Source organism: Podarcis liolepis (assembly GCF_965112155.1).
Source record: "Podarcis liolepis genome assembly, chromosome: 13".
In the NCBI taxonomy this organism is placed as follows: domain Eukaryota; kingdom Metazoa; phylum Chordata; class Lepidosauria; order Squamata; family Lacertidae; genus Podarcis; species Podarcis liolepis.
This window is the reverse complement of record NC_139573.1, coordinates 10,643,534-10,664,744: the sequence shown is the minus strand read 5'-3', so window position 1 is coordinate 10,664,744 and position 21,211 is coordinate 10,643,534. Positions and strand designations below refer to the sequence as shown.

The 21,211-nt window shown below is 45.3% G+C and overlaps 3 protein-coding genes across 3 annotated transcripts; 1 reads left to right on the top strand and 2 right to left on the bottom strand.

The window, feature by feature from the left end:
- Nucleotides 1-665: 665 nt before the first annotated feature.
- Nucleotides 666-1,604, top strand: LOC310691518 (olfactory receptor 4E2-like; the record flags this gene model as incomplete). The annotated part of the gene is made up of 1 exon (XM_083471367.1): nt 666-1,604. One exon carries the CDS (start codon nt 666-668, stop codon nt 1,602-1,604), a length of 939 nt encoding a protein of 312 aa, XP_083327493.1.
- Nucleotides 1,605-7,008: 5,404 nt separating this feature from the next.
- Nucleotides 7,009-10,716, bottom strand: LOC310691426 (olfactory receptor 4E1-like). The gene is made up of 2 exons (XM_083471218.1): nt 10,605-10,716; nt 7,009-7,986 (listed from the first exon to the last, which is right to left on the bottom strand). Exon 2 carries the CDS (start codon nt 7,970-7,972, stop codon nt 7,025-7,027), a length of 948 nt encoding a protein of 315 aa, XP_083327344.1. The 5' UTR covers nt 7,973-7,986; nt 10,605-10,716; the 3' UTR covers nt 7,009-7,024.
- Nucleotides 10,717-13,377: 2,661 nt separating this feature from the next.
- Nucleotides 13,378-14,931, bottom strand: LOC310692462 (olfactory receptor 4E1-like). The gene has a single exon (XM_083473406.1). It carries the CDS (start codon nt 14,928-14,930, stop codon nt 13,965-13,967), a length of 966 nt encoding a protein of 321 aa, XP_083329532.1. The 5' UTR covers nt 14,931; the 3' UTR covers nt 13,378-13,964.
- Nucleotides 14,932-21,211: the final 6,280 nt, after the last annotated feature.

Here is a 21,211-nt window from a genome sequence, read left to right as displayed (position 1 = left end):
CGTAACCAAAATGTCTCCGGCCAGCTTTGCCTATTGTCCAGTCTCTGAGGAAACAGTCAATGATGTAGGATATACAATATAAATCACCGTATTGGGCAGAATATAAGCCGCACCTGTAAATAAGCCGTACCTTTAAAATTCAAGGGGTGAAAAGAAAAAAAGACAATACCCAAATATAAGCCGCTCCCTTAAAATTGGGTTACAGGCTGAAAATTGCTGCAGTTGGTAGAATTGTAACTCCGAGCCAACTTAAGTCTTTGATCTTTCAAGCCCGCAAAAGTTACTGCACGATCACTAAAATTGCAAATTGCTATTCAGTTGCTACAGTTCCACAGGCACTCACACCCTAAATGGCAAATGTAGAAGAAAATCCTATGGGTTAATTGCACAACAGTCTCAAGCTCGCAAATCGGCAAGAAAACATTTTTTTTTTGGTTCTGTTTTGCCGTATGTCTGTTTCAGCAGCGATATCGTAAAAACCAGTTTTTGTAAGGTTGCGAATTTATGCCGCACTTTAACATTTCACGGTCGGAATTTGGGGAAAAAAGTGTGGCTTATCTTCGGGCCAATACAGTATTGTGTTTTATAGACAAATATATAGACAATCTGTGCTTTCCCCCTCTGTGTTCAGGTTCGTCGCATGGACCTCCCTCTGCTCTGTTTAAATGGATAGTCTAAACCACACCACAGTGACCCATTTTGTGTTCTTGGGGTTGACTGGCAACCGGCGGCGACTTGAGATGGCTTTGTTTGCTATCTTCTCTATCATCTACCTGCTCATCCTAGCAGGTAACTTCCTCATCATGGTGACCGTGGTTTGCGACCGGAGTCTCCACACCCCCATGTACTTCTTCCTGGGCAACCTCTCTTTCATCGACATCTGCCATTCCTCCGTCACCGCGCCAAAGATGCTCCACGACTTCCTGTTTGCCCGGAAGACCATCTCTTTTGGCGGCTGCATAGCCCAGCTCTTCTTCCTCCACCTCAGTGCCTGTGCTGAGATCTTCCTCCTAACTATCATGGCCTATGACCGCTATGTTGCCATCTGCCACCCGCTGCAGTACATGTCCATCATGAGCCTGAAGGTCTGCGTCTGGTTGGTGGGCGCCCTGTGGGTGGGAGCCATGGTCCATTCCTTGGTGCAGACTGTCCTCACCATCCGCCTCCCGTATTGTGGCCCTAATGTCATAGACAGCTTTTTCTGCGATGTTCCCCCTGTCATCAAGTTGGCCTGCACTGACACTTACTTGACAGGGCTACTGATTGTGTCCAATAGTGGCATGATCTCCTTGGTTTGTTTCTTGGCCCTCCTGGCTTCCTACATCATCATCCTGGTATCACTAAGAGGGAGGACCGCCGAGGGGAGGCGCAAGGCCCTCTCCACCTGTGCTGCCCACCTCCTTGTCGTGGTGCTGTTCCTGGGGCCTTGCCTTGTCCTTTACACCCGCCCTGTCTCGAACTTCTCCATGGAGAAAGTGGTGGCTGTCTTCTACACCGTGGTGACTCCCGTGCTCAACCCGGTCATCTACACGCTGAGGAACGAAGAGGTGAAGCACGCCATGAAGAAACTCAGGGACCGGAAGGTCTTCTCTTTGAGGAAATGAGTGGCTGTCCTCCTCTTGGCAGATGGTACAGATGGTGAATCTGTCAGTTTTGCTTTCTCTCAGCTTCCCATTTCCCCTCCAGGTAGGGTTGGGAGAGGTTCCCTGCCTGATACCTTAGAGAGCCCTTGTGTAGACAATATTGAGCTAGGTGGACCTATGGTAGAAGAGAACCAGTGTGGTGTAGTGGTTAGAGCCTCGGACTAGGCCCTGGGAGACCACAGAAAGGGCACCATGAAACTCACTGGATGTCATGGCCCAGTCAACACCTTTCAGCCTAACCTACCTCACAGAGTTTTTATGGGGATTAAGTGAGGAGGGGAAGAACTATGTATGCCACGTTGAGCTCCCTGGAGGAAAAGGTGGGCTGTAAAGGCAAGCGATGAATAAATAATAAATGAAATATTCTTTCTTTGTTTGTTTGTTCCATAAACAAATGTTTGATTCTCTATGGCAGCCTGTATGCTGGGATGTTAGGGTGAAGGGCAGACTAGCATCAACAACATGATATCAAATACGAATGATACATGATATGATATCAAATACAACATGATATCAATACGAATACTAAACTGATCCATCTAGGTTAGCAGTGGACTTTCCCTGAAGTTTGATCACGCCAGAGTTCAATCTCCCCCCCCCCTCAAATGAATTTGCAATTTCAAAAGCGGCAACAAATGGAAGGATTGCCTCTGACCATGCACAGAGAATTTCCCTCTCTTTACTAGGTGTTCTTCCCTTCCAAAGACTGAGGTAAAACTTCCCAGGTCAAACTAGCCTCTCCACAGCATCTCTGTTTGGGACTCAACAGCTTGAGACGGTCTCATTAGGATGGCAGGGACATTAAATTCAAAACAAAACAAGACACAGATTGCAAGGTTTATTCCTTCCCCAATATAACACTTTAAGCAGATCTCTCCCTCCACCCCAGCTCCTTCTTCACAGTCTTTTATGAAGTTTCTCATGCACTTTTGCCCATCACTCTTCCACCTCACGAAAACTTCTGTCTTCGTTTAATTAAAACCTTAGAAACTTGCTGGTGAAGTTTCATCATCCACCGTTCCTCATCAAAGAAACTTTTAATAGGTTCCAGGGGGAGTTGATTAGAGCAAAGAAGACTTCCTTTTTCTTTTCTTGCTGTGGGACGACATGACGCAGACAGGGGCCAAATGATCTCTCGATGTAAAGAATTGCAAGGATCATGTGTGTGTGTGTGAGAGGAATATCCCTTTTGTACTAATGAAAGCTGAACAGGAAGGGTGAGATGAGCCAGCAAAAAGAGTTGGTGTTTTAGTGGGTGTTTTAGTTGGGGGTGCAGATGCTTTGTATACGCAAGAGGTCTTGGGTTTAAACCCTGGCATTTCTAGGTAGGGTTGGAGGAGATCTCAGTCCACTAGCAGTCAGTGTAGGCTAGAGACGGGAAACCTTAGGGTGGAGGGAGGGGCAAATGTGGCCCCTGGACCACTGTATCTGGCTCTTGGGATACTCTGCAGGCCACTCCCCCTATTCAGCCACACCCCAACTCCCCAGATCACTCCCACCACTGACCTTACTTTATTCTCCTAGGTGGAATCTAGACACATACAAAGAAACGCTGCAAAAATGCTAAAAAAAAAAAAGTTTTGAAAAATATATTGAATTTGCCATAAGCCCACCATCACCATCTAGTGTCACATTTGTATAATACACTTAAAGCGCACTTAAAACGTTATATTTGCAGCTGTATAGCTGAGTCCCTAGAGTGGTTTTTAGCTGGCTAGAGTGTCCCCTTGAACTCTATGATGTCTTTGGTTTACCTGGATAGAGGTGGGGAATGTAGAGAAACCAGGGAACATTTATATCCAATGCCCCACCCACCTTTGCCTCTGGCTCCGCCCACTTCTGGCATATGGCCCCCAGAAGGCAATTGTGTGCTGAAAATTATTCCCTATCCCTCATCTACATGGAACCAGGGATGGTTCTGGTCTCCTCATATCACTGTCTCTAAGATAAGCTACATGCAAACATTACAAAGGCCTCAATGCTTTGTTTACAGTACGATCGTGTCTTGCACAGGGGTTGCATTCTTGAGGTGGCACATAGGTGCAGAAACGTGTATGCCCGAGTCACCCCTTTGGAACCGCAACCAAAAATGGAAAGAGACATAGATAACGGCAATGCTTTGCATCTTCCTTTGGAGACATCTTTCCCCTTCACCCCATTTGTGGGTCCATTGTGTTCCAAAGCCCAAAGCAACCTTTGACCCTTTAGCAATACTGATAGTGAGCAGTGAGTGGGTGTTAAGGTTTTTGGTTTTCATCAACCAAGGGGGAAGTGAACATATGGCTTCTAGATGTTGTGGGACTCCAACTCCCATCAGCTGCAGCCAAAGCAGGCCATGGTTAGGTGGGGTGGTGGTGAAAGTTGCAGGCCATCTGAAGGGCCACAGGTTCCCCAGTCTTGACCTCCAGCTCCCAAGATATTTAGCTACCTTGGATGCACCACACAGGCTCGTGCAAATAGGACTGCTAGGTCTTAGGGCAAAGCGGGCTCACTTGTGTTGCTCCAGATGTTGATGGATTACTACTAAGACGGCCATACACCTGAGTTTTCCTGGACATGTCTGGAAATAACATTGTTGAAATGGTGTCCGAATTGGCAAAAACCTGGACGTATGGCAACTAGGGCGACTTTTTAAGAAGAGCACATCAAAAATACCCCAAAGCCCAAGGCTCAACAACTTTGTGTGCCCCCCTAAGAAAAATGGTCAACAATGTTGTATGGCAAACCCTAATTACAACCCCATGAGTCCTGACCACCAACTATGTAGAGTGGAGTTGATGAGAGTTGGGATGTTCAAATAATATGTGGAGGACAGCCTATTGGCTACCTACTTGACCAATGAGTTACATGCCTCCCCTCGTGTGTGTGTGTGTGTGTGTGTGTGTGTGTGTATCTATCATCTATCTATCTATCTATCTATCTATCTATCTATCTATCTATCTATCATCTATCTATCTATCTATCTATCTATATCATCTATCTATCTATCATCTATCTATCTATCTATCTATCTATCTATCTATCTATCTATCTATCTATCTATCATCTATCTACTATCTATCTATCTATCTATCTATCTATCTATCTATCTATCTCAACATGTGCCTTCAGGATTTGCCCTTACTGCAACAGGCACCATCCCTGAGCAACCAGCCCCTCCAAAATCTGAGTGTCAGGAGTCCTGGTAACTCTAGTGGCAAGTGTAGTATCCAAGGCCTGAGTGAAACTGGCATCTTCTATGCCATGAATAAGATTCTTTGAGCCATCCCTCCACCTTTGTTTAGAAACTTCTCAACTCATGGCATGAAGGCTGAAGCGAGGTTTGAAGCCTCCAGGACCTGGCCTGCGGTGATGATGTCATCATAATGCACCTGAACCTGGATGTGCCTGGTGTGCCAGAGGGCCACATTCCAGTGGTGGTGGGAAGAGCCAGAGGCATAATGCGGACCGTTCAACATCCCTCAGATGAAAATAGGGACATTTCTCACTCTACCCCAACTGACCCTCCTCAGCCCCCCATTTATTGCCCACCTTCCTATCAGAAGAAGGGCAAGTGCCACTACTTCCATCATCCTGAGAAAACCCCTTCACCCCGATTTTATTTTATTCTTCAGTAGATTGACAAAAAGAGAAACAAGGCACGAATAAATAAATATTAGGAAAGGGCACAATTAACAAAGCATTTTAAAAATAAAAATAAACATCGAGACTCCTTGTGCTCCACTCCTCCTTTCTTCCCACCCAGGACGGCTCTGCCCTCTGCCTGCCCCTCAGAGCCAGTTCCTCATGGTTGCTCATGGTCCTTGGTGGCAGTGGTCTCTTCTCCTCCTCACCTGCTCTCCAGCAACCGCTACGAGCTGTCTGAGAAAGGAGGCCGGCAGTGGCAGCTGTGGAGAGGCAATAGGAGCTGAGAACAAGCACCATGTCATTCTCCTCCCTGAACTCAGCAGCAGCAGCAGCAGGGGGAAATGAAATAGGGACATTCCAGGATCAAATCAGAAGCCGGGATGGCTTTTGTAATTCCAGGACTGTCCCTGGAAAATCGGGACACTTGGAGGGTTTGATAATGGGCCAAGCAGCATATGATGAATTTTACCTTGCTACATTGGGCTACTTCCTACAGATGCTTTCACACCCCCTCTGGTCTCCAACCAGGCATTATCAGAGCTCAAGGACAAATTCCAGCAAGACAAAACCACTCAAGGATAGTGTGAAGTAGAACAGGTGAAGGCCATGGCCTGAGGAGAGAGGAATGGCTGAAGAGGGATTATGGCCTAGGAAGAGACTCAAGGGCCAGGCAGAGAAGTTTGGAGGGCCACATTAGGCCCCTGGCTTTTATGGTCCCACCCCTCCATTTGTAAAGGTCCAATACAGGTCCATCATGGAGCAGGCACAGATTGTAAGCGCACCTTGGATTAAAAACATATTTATACCACTTTAACAGCCACAAGTTTCCCCCAAAGAACCCTGGGAAGTGTAGTTGGTTGAGAGACCCCACACAGAGCTATCATTCCCAGAACTCTTAAGAAACTACAGTTTCCAATATTCTTTGAGGAAAGCCACGAGGGTTAAAGTGGAGCAAGTCTGCTTTAAATATATGGTGCAGATGTGACCGCAGACTCTGAAGGGCATTTTATTGATTGACTTCATGAAGATTTTAAGAAACCTCCTCAAAGCATTTTACAAAAGGAATAAAATAATGAAATCATCAGTTAAAAAAACAATGTTTAAAAACAACTATTTAGCACATATAAAAAATAATTAAAATCGACAAGCTAAAAACCAGATTAAAGAACATGTCGACATTCTACATTTCTAGCTAGGCTTGCCTGAAATATATACCGTATTTTTCGCTCTATAAGATGCACCAGACCACAAGACACACCTAGTTTTTGGAGGAGGGAAAACAAGTAAAAAAATATTCTGAATCTCAGAAGCCAGAATAGCAAGAGGGATCGCTGCGCAGTGAAAGCAGCAATCCCTCTTGCTGTTCTGGCTTCTGGGATAGCTGCACAGCCTGCATTCGCTCCATAAGATGCGCACACATTTCCCCTTACATTTTAGGAGGGAAAAAGTGAGTCTTATAGAGCAAAAAATACAGTACATATATTAGCAAATCTTGAAAAGAGTACAGTGAAGGGACCTGCTTGATGTTAATAGGCAGGGAGTTCCAAAGATCAGTAGGGAGCCTGCACTGAAATAAATCCAGTAAAAACATGGTTTCATATCCACTGCTGAATCCTGGGGTATACCTGAGTTCGATATGAAATATTGTTTGCTGATTGTAGTCAAAAGCTGTTCCTTCTTACTAGTTTGCAAATGATGTCCGAAATAAAGCAGCTTTGCGCTTTTATGAATGCACCATTTCACCCCTCTTCCTCCTAATGCCCTTTGCCTTCCAGATTGACCTGTCGGCCTCGCAGCTTGTTCAGGGCATTCAGCATGTCCTCGTTCCTCAGGGTGTAGATGACCGGGTTGAGCAGAGGGGTGACCGCCGTGAAGAAGATAGAAACCACCTTGTCCGCAGCCAAACTCTTGGCCGGTCTGAGGTAGATGAAGATGCAGTGGCCCAGGAATAAGGTGACCACCGTTAGGTGAGCAGCACAAGTCGACAGAGCCTTCCGCCGCCCTTCAGAGAAGCGGTTCCTCAGGGAAACGAGGATGACCACGTAGGAGACCACCAGAACAACAAAGCAGACCACCGAGATCACCCCTGAGTTGGAGACGATGAGGATTTCGAAGACGTAAGTGTTGGCGCAGGCCAGTTTGATGACCAAAGGGACGTCGCAGAAGAAGTTGTCGATGCTGTTGGGACCGCAGTAGGGCACATTGAGCGTCAACAGTGTCAGGGCTATGGAGTGCAGCAAGCCGCCCAGCCACATGGCCACAGCCAACTGGAGGCAGACCCGGCGGCTCATGATGGTGCCGTAATGGAGAGGATTGCATATGGCGGCATAGCGGTCGTAGGCCATGATGGTGAGGAGGAAGATCTCCGTGCAAGCGAAGAGGTGGAGGAAGAACATCTGGGCTATGCATTCCCCAAAGGAGATGGTCTTCGTCTCCGCTAGGAAGTCAGCGAGCATTTTGGGCATGACCACGGAAGAATGGCAGACGTCGATGAAGGAGAGGTTGCTGAGGAAGAAATACATGGGCGTGTGAAGATGTTGGTCGTAGATGATGGTGACGACGATGAGAACGTTGCCAACTAGGATCAGGGAGTAGATAGCTGTGAAGAAAACGAAGAGTGCCAGTTCGGTGCTGTGGCTAGTGGTCAAGCCTGACAGGACAAATGTCTTCACCGTAGTGACATTATCTGGTACTGCATCCATCTCTGTGGCGGAGGCTGGAAGGGATGCAGGACAGAAACAGGGAGGATGAGAAACTGAAATTCTGATTGGCCTGGAGTCTCTTTGGGTGAAAACACACAGAACCACCCCAAATACACAGGAAGAGGAGAGGGGACCTGATTTGTTTTTTTTTTAAAGGAAAAGGAAGTTGAAATCTACTTTTGCCTGTGATTAGTGTTACGTGGCATTCAGAAACCTTGAATTTTTAAATTTTTTTTAAGCTAAAAAAACCAGCCGCAGACTCCCAGCAAAGGAAGAATGGATCCAAAAACTTACGGAATATGCAGAAATGGTGAAACGTACCGGATGAATAAGTAATCAAGATAACAAACTTTTGATAAAAGAATGGAAATGGTTTATGGAACATTTACAGTAAACAGATAAAAAACACTGGCAGGATTATTGTAATAACCCGCAGTTACGTAAGAGTATATATTGAAAGAAGATAAATAAACAAGTTAAGTGAATTTGGATATGCAGAAGATATTAAAAATAAATTTAAGAAACCGCAGAAAAAGGTGGAAGGAAGTCAGGTTTTAAAACAGGGGTCAGCAAACTTTTTCAGCAGGGTCGCTTAGACCTTGTGAGGGGCCGGACTATATTTTGGGAAAAAAACAAAAAAATGAATGAATTCCTATCCCCCACAAATAACCCAGAGATGCATTTTAAATAAAAGGACACTTTCTACTCATGTAAAAACACGGTGATTCCCGGACCATCAGCAGGCCAGATTTAGAAGGCGATTGGGCTGGATCCGGCCCCTGGGCCTTAGTTTGCCTACCCATGTTTTAAAATGTCAAAATGATTGTAAAATCAGTGAAATGTATAAATAATAATAATTTTAAAAACCAGCCGCAGAGTTCAGATCTAGTTTGGGGCTAAGGCAGTGGGAGAGAGGAGGGTTAATTCCATCCTCTCTGCTATGCCCCTACTATGAGGAGGGGAAAAAGATATACTTATTTCTATTGATAGATTTATGGATATGCCACCTTCTGAGTCATAGCTTACCTGAGGAGGCTCAAGAAAAAAAAAGGCGCCATCCACTTTGACTATGATTAAGAAGGCTAGATAAAAACAAATAACAGGGGCAAAGGGGCAGTCCTGTGGCAAGATCTGCTGGTATGAGTGGCTTAAGATGCAGAGGATCTCCACCTCAGCTGGCTGATTCCCAACCTGGGTTCAGCCAGAGATATACTGGCATAATTTCCCAGCACAGCTGGCTAAGTTGAGGCCGGTGTAAGTGCCCAAAAGGGGGTCTTTGTGCAGTGTGGTGGGACCAGAGAGTGGGGGACCTAGGCTGGATCCTAAGAAAATTCTGCTCGATCATGTAACCAGGGAATCTGGTGTAAACTACTGTTTTAAAGGCTTGTTTCCCCTCTGCTAGATCTAGGCAGACCTGCAGTGGGAACCCAGCTGCTGAACAGGGGTTGGATCTGGTGTAACTTTAAAAGTAAAGGTAAACTTTAAAGGTAAAGGTAAAGGTACCCCTGCCCGTACGGGCCAGTCTTGACAGACTCTAGGGTTGTGCGCCCATCTCACTCTAGAGGCCGGGAGCCAGCGCTGTCCGCAGACACGTCCGGGTCACGTGGCCAGCGTGACGAAGCTGCTCCGGCAACCGGCACCAGTGCAGCACACGGAAACGCCGTTTACCTTCCCGTTATAAAGGGTGTAACTTTAGCCTGGCTTAATTTACACCAACCAGCTCCTTGTGCATAAGATTGCTCCCTAGCAATCCTAAAAAAACCTACAACCCCCCCCCCCAACAGTAAAACAGCAGCAGCCCATGCAAAGGACACTACAGCAAATGACAGAACAGAAAGAGCAAAGAAGAGAGAGGAGGGAAGGAAGGAAGGAAGGAAGGAAGGAAGGAAGGAAGGAAGGAAGGAAGGAAGGAAGGAAGTGTGTCCCTCAAGATGGCATTAGTTCAGTCTAATGATGGATGAATCGCTCAATTTCAGTTTCTCTCAGTTTTTCCATTTTTGAATCCTAAATTCATTTCTCCACATTTCTGGATCAGTTCATGATTTTTTTTTTCCTTTACAAAAAGGTCCCTGCGAAAAGTCACCAGCATTTTTGTGCAAATTTCTCCTAACATATGCAATTTTGTGTGCTATTTTGCCTGCATGTTATTCTCATTATGCTGGATCTCATTTCTGCATTTTGGTAGTGCAAATGAAGAATACACACGGCTCCCTTGATGAACAATGCATTGACACCCACTTAAAAATTAACAAGTGCTAGGACTTGGCTAATTTGTCCCAGTTTTGGACCTCAGTGACAGGTGTGATTTCGAGTATGTTTCCATATAGAATTTCAACAGAGAAGTTTTGTTCCTTTAAGATCTGGTCAAATCCATAGGATAGATTTAAACCACATCCTGCACACATTGAAAGCACATGACTTCCCCAACAAATCCTAGAAACTGTAGTTTCCCTCTTGCACAGCTGCAATTCCCAGCATCCTTAACAAATGACAGTTCCCAGGATTCTTGGGAGGTGGTGGGAATTAATGTACTTTAAATGTGCATTATATGTGCTTTCAGGGAATGCTGTGCATCCACTCACAGAATCCCAAACCCTCCCTTCTGCAACTGAATGAATAAAATGTCACTTACATTTCTTTCTGGAGGTGCTGGAGATTCTTAGGGTGGAGATATTTTTGGACAAGCGTCTAATGTTCAATTTAAAAACAGTTTCTTCTGACTGCCTCTGAAGGCCACGCAGATCAGCTCAAGGGAATCAGAGAGAAGAACTTGTAATTTCTACACTCTCTTCAAAGCACATTTTGATCCTTCCAGGCTGCGTTTCTAAGACAGTCCGAGCTGAATTTGCTTTGTATAAAATTGCTACTATAAAGTGTAGTCTTGGGCCAAATGAACAATCCTGCATATAAATTGCCTCTAAACTAACATGAAGTTTAGATCCAGATCAGGTCTCTACATTTTGGTTTTCCTTTGGCATAATTCAAATATAGAAAGGATCCAAGTCTTCAGTTTCATTCAAGTTTCGTTTTTTGAGAGACCTAAGGAGTTGTGGTTAAAGTAAGGACTACCCAACCCATAAGTAATGGAAGCAAAAAGACTCATGACATGTTGCTTTGCCTCCTCTCGTTGCCAGCTCTGGAGATCCTTTATGCTTTTCCTCCCTCAATATGCTTCTTATTCTGTCATAGCCAAGAATGTGTAACACCAATTGGAGCATCAAAGCAAGGATTGCAAGCTGAAGTTCTCACAATTAAGTCACGGGGGAGGTCTTACGCAAGTTGCCCCAAAGTTTTAGAAACGTCAAAGTTAAGCCTGGCGTCATTTAACAAGCCCTCTTAGGTTTTGAGGAATCGTGTGTCAATTTGGACAGAGAACAACACAACAATTGGCCATAATTGCACAACGGAAACTCAGCCAGTCTAACTCCATTCATGGCACAGGTCTAGAACAGGGGATGCAGTGAGGATCAGTGGCGTAGCGTGGGGGGTGCAGGGGGGGGCCGGCCGCACCGGGCGCAACATCTGGGGGTTAGGGTTAGGGTGCGCAAATCCACGGGTTAGGGGGCGCAAATCCACGGGTTAGGGGGCACAAATTATTTGCCTTGCCCCGGGTGCTGACAACCCACGCTACGCCACTGGTGAGGATCACTAGCTAGATCATTTTAACCAAAGGTGGGTGGATTAGGCCAAAAGCCCATCTTCTTCACTATCCCATTCTCACAGGTAACCAAGCAGATGTTTCCAGGAAGCCTGCAAGCAGGACTTCAGAATCACAGTTCTCTCCCCACTTGGGATTCCCAAGAACTGGTTTTCAGAGGCAGAATAAAAGCCTGAAAGGAAACAAAGTATGGCTGGGAGATCCAACAATGTTTGAGTTTGGCTGACCCTCTACTGATCACCCAGTCTATACCACTTCAGACTGCAGGTCCTCTATAGGGGAAAACTCCTTGCATGCAGAAAGCTAGCACATGATGCAGGATATACCTCCAAAAAAGGTATGCTGGCCTGGAAGAACCTTTCTTTCTATGGGGCGGGCACATTTACAAGTGCCACATTGCCAAGTGCCTGTTTCACACTTAATGAAGGCTTGATTTTTAGTGTGCCTGTTCTCTGGAACTCCCTGCCACTGGATATTAGGCAGGCATTTCCTTGGTGCTGTTAATGTCTGCTAAAAATAGGCAAGCCTACACGGGCATGTAATTTTATTATGTACAGTGCATTGGTTTTAAAAATCTTTTGCATTTATATTTCCGTAATTTTGCTACGTCTTTCTGCTTTTGCTGCCATTTAAAAAAACGAATATTATATACTATTCTGTGTAAACTGTGTAGAGATTTTTTTTTTAAAAAAACTAAGCAGTATATAAATCTTATTAAATGAATACAGTGGTACCTCGGGTTACAAACGCTTTGGGTTACAAACTCTTCAGGTTACAGACTCCGGTAACCCGAAAGTAGTAAAAGGTAAAGGTAAAGGGACCCCTAACCATTAGGTCCAGTCGTGGCTGACTCTGGGGTTGCGGCGCCCATCTTGCTTTATTGGCCGAGGGAGCCAGCGTACAGCTTCCGGGTCATGTGGACAGCATGACTAAGCCGCTTTTGGCGAACCAGAGCAGCGCACGGAAACGCCGTTTACCTTCCCGCCAGAGTGGTACCTATTTATCTACTCGCACTTTGACATGCTTTCAGACTGCTAGGTTGGCAGGAGCAGGTAACGAGGAATGGGAGCTCACCCCGTCGCGGGGATTGAACCGCCGACCTTCTGATCGGCAAGTCCTAGGCTCTGTGGTTTAACCCACAGCGCTACCCACATCCCTAACCCGGAAGTAGTACCTCGGGTTTAAGAACTTTGCTTCAGGATGAGAACAGAAAGCGTGCAGTGTCAGCGTGGCAGGCCCCATTAGCTAAAGTGGTACCTCAGGTTAAGAACAGTTTCAGGTTAAGAACGGACCTCCGGAATGAGTTAAGTTCTTAACCAGAGGTACCACTGTAAAAGCTTTGTCTGGAGATGCCAGGAATTGATTCTGGGACCTTCTGAATGCGAAACAGGTGCTCTGCCGCTGAGTTACAACCTTCCCCTAGCCACACTGCCTCTCCTGTATAGACCTTTAAAGTAACACGGCGAAATCCTTCAGTTGTTTCAGGCGGCTGCAGGGATTTTGTTAGATTCCCTTGCACAGTTTGTGCACCGTAATGCACCCCTCTGTAGCAAGCAGAAGGCCCCCTCCCCTTCCACAAAATACAGTGGTACCTCGGGTTAAGAACTTAATTCGTTCCGGAGGTCCATTCTTCACCTGAAACTGTTCTTAACCTAAAGCACCACTTTAGCTAATGGGGCCTCCTGCTGCTGCTGCACCACTGCTGCATGATTTCTGTTCTCATCCTGAAGCAAAGCTTTTAACCTGAGGTACTATTTCTGGTTTAGCAGAGTCTGTAACCTGAAGCGTATGTAACCCGAGGTACCACCACAGTTTGAAATCCAAGCTAAAGTGTGCAAGTCAAGTGGCATTTCTAGATGCATGTGTAAGTTTATTAAATACGCATTTTGCTCATCAACATTTACTGCTCATGTTTATTTTCATTTGCTCCATATACAGAATCTAGAGTTTGCAAGTTTGCCAGGGGCCATGTTGGCATAGATGGACACTTCAGCATTTAGAAGCTCTGATCCATAGACTCTTGAAACGTAGCAGTGAACAGCAAGTGCTCACCCAGTAACATAATAAGGATAAGTCTTTTGTGATTGCAGGAGTTCAAAATTTGATCAGGGGGATCAGGAAACTGTCTTAACTCATGTACCCAAGTTGAAAAGCTCTGAGTGCCAGGTTCTCCTCTATGTTCCAAACCCCACATTTTCACGGTGAACCCATGGAAGATGTGCAGTGCTTGAGATCCATGCTCGCTTGCCCGATTTCACCCTGGCTGTGGTGAGATTTCAACTGGGCCCTTCTCCCCACCTTCCCTCTGCACCTCCGCATACTACAGCCGGACCCTCACTTTTTCTCCGCCGTCACCTTCCTGCCAAACAGTTTGTTGAGCGCCTGCTTCATGTCCTCATTCCTCAGCGTGTAGATGATGGGGTTGAGCAGAGGGGTGACGGCAGTGAAGAAGACCGACACCACCTTGTCCTCCGAGAAGCTGGTGGAGGGGCGGGAATAAATGAAGATGCAGTGCCCCAGGAAGAGGGTCACCACCGTGAGGTGGGCTGCGCATGTCGAGAGTGCCTTGCGCCGGCCTTCCGCAAGACGTTTGCGGAGGGAGACCAGGATGATGCCGTAGGAGACCACCAGGACCACGAAGCAGACCACAGAGATCAGCCCCGAGTTGGAAACAATGAGGATCTCAATGACGTAGGTGTCTGTGCATGCGAGCCTGATGACCGGGGGGACGTCACAGAAGAAGTTGTCAACCTTCTGGGGCCCACAGTAGGGTAGCTTGATGGTCATGCCAGTCAAGGCGAGAGAGTGCACTGTGCCACCCAACCAGATCGTGCCGGCCAGCAGGAGGCAGACCTTCTGGTTCATGATGGTGAGGTAATGCATCGGGTTGCAGATGGCCACATAGCGGTCATAGGCCATGACAGTGAGGAGGAAGATCTCAGTGCAGGCAAAGAGGTGGAGGAAGAACATCTGGGCCACGCAGCCCCCGAAGGAGATGGTCTTTGCAGTTGAGAGGAAGTCAGCCAGCATCTTGGGCACAGTGACTGTGGCATGGCAGACGTCGATGAAGGAGAGGTTGCTCAGGAAGAAGTACATGGGAGTGTGCAGCCCCTGGTTGTGGATGATGGTGACCACAATGAGAATATTGCCAGCCAAGGTGAGCAGGTAGACCACCAGGAAGACCACAAAGAGCACCAGCTGCGTCCCAGGGTCATTGGACAGCCCCACGAGGATGAACTCGGTCACCGAGGTCTGGTTTGGGGCTACCACAGTCCAGTTTGGAACCACACGTTCTTCCATTTCTGTTCTAGAGAAAGGGAAAAGGCATAAGAACATTTTGAGTGACCTAGAAGGTCCTTTATTTATTATTTCATACACTCTACATACTGTTTGATTGAAAAGAGAAACCCTCAGAGCTGTTTACAGAAGGAATGTATTGAAGATATGTGATTTATACAAACTTGCAACATGGACAAATTCAATGATATTTGGAATCCATTCTTACAAATACTGTAACAGGTGAAGATCTGGTGAAGAACAATAACAACTTTGTAAAGTACAGTAATACCCCTGGTTGTATTCGTTTCACGTTGCGGATTTTCGGGTTGCGAACGCAGCAAACCCGGAAGTGTAGTAGTAGTAGTAGTAGTAGTAGTAGTAGTAGTAGTAATAATAATAATAATAATAATAATAATAATATCTCGCCCTCCCCAGCCGAAGCCGGGCTCAGGGCGGCTAGCAACAAGAAAATAGTACAACATTCTAAAATCATTTCATTATAAAATTAATTCAACTCAAATTGATGGCAACCATTAGGCTAAAGTTCTGTGAAGATTGCCAAAGGAGGGAGTCAGGCTGTGCCCTGTGTATACTTCTGGGTTTCGCCACGCATGCAAAGAAGCGATCTGTGTGCTTCACACATGCGCAGAAGCGCTCTATTACGCTTCATGCATGTGCAGTAGTGGCGCTCTACTTATGAACTTTTCGGGCTGTGAACAGACTTTTTGGGAAGCTCACAAGGAGGGCATGAAAGCAATGGCCCATTCCTACTATTGGCTCCCTATAAATTGGCCTCTAATGGCATAATTGCCTTTGACAATGGAGGTTCTATATAGCTATCATGGTAAGTCTATGGAGGGGTTACTGGTTTGTTTTTAATTATGCATTTTGTGTTTTTATATTGTGATTTTATCTTGTGAACCACCTTGAGACCTGTGGGTACAGGGCGGTATACAAATCTAAATAATAATAATGATATGCATTACACATTTAAAGTACTGTAGTACCACACCATGCTTTCAAGCAAGCCATGGTTTCCCATGAAGAATCCTGGGAACTGTAGTTTGTAAAGGGTGCTGAGCGTTATTGGGAGGCCCCTATTCCCACCACACAGCTGCAATTCTCAGAATTCCCAGAGAAGAGGGATTGACTGTTAAGCCGCACCGAGCCTTGAAACAAGAGGCAGGATCCGAGTTTAACGGGATATTCTAGCCTGACAAAATCACTCAGGTCGGCTGCAGAAGAAGGGCTAGGAATGGGTTTGGTTGGGGAAGGGTGCATGGCCCATGGAAAACACTGAGGGCCACACAAAGAGGCTTGGAGAGCCACCTTCAGCCACCAGCCCTGAGGTTCTGCACCACAACCTGCCTCTTCTGACCAGCAGTGGCTCTCCAGGGCTTCACCAACATACTTTCCCAGTCCTACCTAGAGATGCCAGGAATTGAGTCTGGAAACTTCTACATGTAAATATATATTCTTTGGCACTGTGCTGCTGAACAGGGTAGATTTGATTTAAATCAAATCAATTTAAATCATGATTTAAATCACTAGTCAGTAAGACTTGATTTAAATCTTTTTTTGTACAGAAAGACTCATTCTTGCTGATATAATCTTAATATTTACAACCACATGAAGGTTTCATTTTTGAAATTATAAATTTTCAGAGTAGTTTTTACAGTTACATCAAAAATTACTGATTTGGTTATACTATTAGAAATACATAGACAGATAATTATGAAATTTTTGTGAGGTTTAATAAGTTAACTGTTTATGTTTGGACAACCTTTCTTCTGTACTTTATTGCAAGGAGAAAAATAATCATTTTTGTAATAACAATTTAAACAATTTATTTAACTAAAACAGTAACATTACACCATATGTATCCATGTTTGTTAACTGATGTGGTTAAACATTTTTTTTTTAAAAAAAACACCTTAGACTGAGTTTTAGCAAACATGAAAAACTTAAAACAAATCCTTATTTCCTGATGAATCCTTTGGACTATAATGTAACTTAAATAGAAAACTATATTTAGAAAGATTTTTCCTCCAAAAGCATTTTATTTTTAAAATCCAATTTAAATTAAAAAAATCCAATTAAAAAAATAAAATCCGATTTAAATTTTTAAAATCCAATTTTTACTTTTTTTAAAAAACCATTGTTTTTTTTTAAAAACATCATTGATTTTTATCCACCCTGGTGCTGAAAAATCCTGAAGCCTGTTCTGCTTCTCCATAGATCTTTAACACAATGATTTTCCTATCCACCCATGTATTCTGTCCCCTGTACACACATACCACCAACTCTTAGGTAAAGGTAAAGGACCCCTGACAGTTAAGTCCAGTTGCAGATTACTCTGGGGTTGCAGCGCTCATCACACTTTACTGGCCGAGGGAGCCGGCATTTGTCCGCAGACAGTTTTTACGGGTCATGTGGCCAGCATGACCAAGCCGCTTCTGGTGAAAACAGAGCAGCGAACGGAGATGCCGTTTACATTCCCGCCAGAGCGGTACCTATTTATCTACTTGCACTTTGACGTGCTTTCGAACTGCTAGGTTGGCAGGAGCAGGGACTGAGCAACAGGAGCTCACCTCGTTGCGGGGATTCGAACCGCCAACCTTTCGATCGGCAAGCCCAAGGCTCAGTGGTTTAGACCACAGCGCCACCCATGTCCCCTACCACCAACTCTTAGTTAACCATATATGTGGCATCTCACCCTCAGGATTGTGGGTGCCCACTGCCACAAGGTGGACATGTGATATTACACACACACACACACACACACACACACACACACACACACACACAACTCTTCCTCCACTTCTGAGCCCCCCTCCCTGGAAAAGGGTGCCTGAACTGCTTCTCTCTCAGTACTATGATTCTCTCCGCACAGAACTACAATTCCCAGAGCTCCATGTGAAGAAGAACTGGCCATTCTGATAATTTTAGCTCTGTGAGGAGAACAGGGGGCTACTAATAGCTCTCAGCACCTCTTAATAAACTACAGTTCCTTCCTGGGATTCTTTGGGAGAATCCCCCTCCTTTGAGAGAGGAGAGGAGAAGAAGGATTGTAAAGAGTGGTAAAGAAATAAGGCAATGCAGCCAGATTGCCTTCAAATGAAATATAGATCATTGTTGCTATAACTTCACTATGGTAACCATACAGGGGCCAAAGTACACCTTAATTCAGAGGTGGTAAGGGATGGGGGAGAGATTTGATTCAGGCCACATTTAAAGATGAACCTATTAACTTCGCATTTTCTGAAACAATGTAAGCATCGACACACAGCCATCCATCAAAATCCACACCTATCTAAATCTTGCAGTGAAGGTCTCTGGCCAACGAAGCTTTGCAAAAATGCATATATTAGGGGAATGGACATAACAGTAGAAATGACATACGAAAATGCGTTACGTTAGGAGCAAGTGCTCGCAAAAATGTTTACTCTAGTCAAAACTGCATACAAAATCTGTTTCTTCGGAGAAATTCACACTGTTTAGCCCTCGCCATCCTTGAGATTTTCCCTATCAAAATCAAAATCTCTCTCTCTCTCACACACACAAAGAGAGAGCTGCTGTTAATTTTGCTGGAGAAAAATGAATCCAGATTTTTTTCGTACATTGGGGCAAATGAAATAGGAGCTGTGTGTGTGTGTGTGTGATTTTGATCAGAAAAACTGCTTTGGGGAGCATTAAACACCTCTTTCCCCTGGTCTGAACTGCCTTCACACCCACATCCTTGCTTAAGATTTATTTTATCTTAAAAGAAGCAGAAGAAGAAGAGGAGCAGGAGAAGCTGATAAGGAGTCTTATTTCAAACCTCTAAGAAAGTTATTTTAGCATCAACCAACCCCTAAATCTTTTCAAGTGATCCATGCTTTCAAATGATAAATAAAAAAAAGACCTGCAGTAGCCTCGGGATTATAGCTGCCGTTCTCCACTGTTGTCTTCTGAAAAGTTTAAGAACCAGGCTGCAGCATTGCTTCTCTCAGGATATATAACCTTCTGCTGTTTTGCATCAATCCAGGCTCTTGCCAACTTCACTTTGTTGCCATTCTTTAGCAAGTCAGCCCCGCAGAGATCAGAACTCCTGACAGGCACCACAAGGGAGATAGTTAGGACGTTCAAAACTTCCACGATGTTTCCGAACATTTGTACAGCATCGCTGTTCTCTGCAAGGGGAAGGAAAAAACAACTGTATTCTTGAATTTGGATTCTCTGCTGTTCTGGATTCTCAAGGGCATCCTGATCAAATTTGCAGATGACACCAAACTGGGAGGGGTGGCTAACACCCCAGAGGACAGGATCACACTTCAAAACGACCTTGACAGATTAGAGAACTGGGCAAAAACAAACAAGATGAATTTTAACAGGGAGAAATGTAAAGTATTGCACTTGGGCAAAAAAAAATATGAGAGGCACAAATACAAGATGGGTGACACCTGGCTTGAGAGCAGTACATGTGAAAAGGATCTAGGAGTCTTGGTTGACCACAAACTTGACATGAGCCAACAGTGTGACGCGGCAGCTAAAATAGCCAATGCAATTCTGGGCTGCATCAATAGGAGTATAGCATCTAGATCAAGGGAAGTAATAGTGCCACTGTATTCTGCTCTGGTCAGACCTCACCTGGAGTACTGTGTCCAGTTCTGGGCACCACAATTCAAGAAAGACACTGACAAACTGGAACGTGTCCAGAGGAGGGCAACCAAAATGGTCAAAGGCCTGGAAATGATGCCTTATGAGGAACGGCTAAGGGAGCTGGGCATGTTTAGCCTGGAGAAGAGGAGGTTAAGGGGTGATATGATAGCCATGTTCAAATATATAAAAGGATGTCACATAGAGGAGGGAGAAAGGTTGTTTTCTGCTGCTCCAGAGAAGCGGACACGGAGCAATGGATCCAAACTACAAGAAAGAAGATTCCACCTAAACATTAGGAAGAACTTCCTGACAGTAAGAGCTGTTCGACAGTGGAATTTGCTGCCAAGGAGTGTGGTGGCGTCTCCTACTTTGGAGGTCTTTAAGCAGAGGCTTGACAACCATATATCAGGAGTGCTCTGATGGTGTTTCCTGCTTGGCAGGGGGTTGGACTCGATGGCCCTTGTGGTCTCTTCCAACTCTATGATTCTATGATCCAATGTGAATGTGCTTTTGTGCTGCCCGGTGAGGTGAGATATGAAGGAGCCCTTGAGTAATGGTGGTGAGGAGAAGGCAAGAGCCCACAAGCCTGACCCCCCCCCAATTTCAACCTATTCATGCCCCTCCCCGAGATGTGAAACCTCTGGCCCTGCAGTTGTTGCTGGACTACAACTCCCATCATCCCTTGCTATTCTGCTTGGGACTGATGGGAGTTTGAGTTCAGTGACATCTGGAGAACTAGAGGGGTCCAGGGCAACCTCATCAAAGTGCGTCAGGGGTGGCATCTCACTCTCAGGCCCATGGGTGCCCACTGCCACAACGCAGACATGTGATGTCACACACACACACACACATACAAAACTCCCTCCCTGGAAAAGGGTGCCTTTCTCACTGGCTGCAGAAAACAGAGCTGAACTGCTTTTCTCTTGGAACCACAATTGTCTCTGCACAGAACTACAATTCCCAGAGTTCCATGTCAAGAAGAACTGGGCATTCTGATAATTTTAGCTCTGTGAGGGGAACAGAGGTCCCCTAGCAGCTCTCAGCACCTCTTAACAAACATTTATTTATTTATTGAATTTATATATCGCCCAATACCTGGAGTCTCAGGGCGGTTCACAGAACAAAATCAAAATATAAAACCACAAAATATATATTCAAAATAAAAACAACCCCCCAAAAAACCTCACATTTTAAAAGGGCATAGGATGTAAATTGGATCAACCAAAGGCCTGGTTAAAAAGAATCGCTTTTGCCTGGTGTCTAAAGGTGTATAATGAAGGTACCAGGCGATCTTCCCTGGGGAGAGCATTCCACAGACGGGGAGCCACTGCAGAGAAGGCCCTGTTCTTGTGTTGCCACCCTCCGCACCTCTCGAGGAGGAGGCACACGAAGAAGGGCCTCAGAAGATGATCTCAGGGTCCGGGTAGGTTCATATGGAAAGAGGTGGTGCTTGAGGCATTGCGGTCCTGAGCCATTTCAAGGTTTTAGAGGTCAAATCCAGCATTTTGAATTGGGCACAAAAACTAATTAGTAGCCAGTGCAGTTGGTGTAATATGCTCAAACTGTCTTGCTCTGGTGAGCAACCTGACCGCTGAATTCCGCACTAACTGAAGTTTCCAAACTGTCTTCAGAGGCAGCCCTATGTATAACGCATTGCAGTA

Bases quoted from the DNA above. Each gene is read 5' to 3' on its own strand.
- LOC310691426 (XM_083471218.1), bottom strand. From the start codon at position 7,972: ATGGATGCAGTACCAGATAATGTCACTACGGTGAAGACATTTGTCCTG.
- LOC310692462 (XM_083473406.1), bottom strand. From the start codon at position 14,930: ATGGAAGAACGTGTGGTTCCAAACTGGACTGTGGTAGCCCCAAACCAG.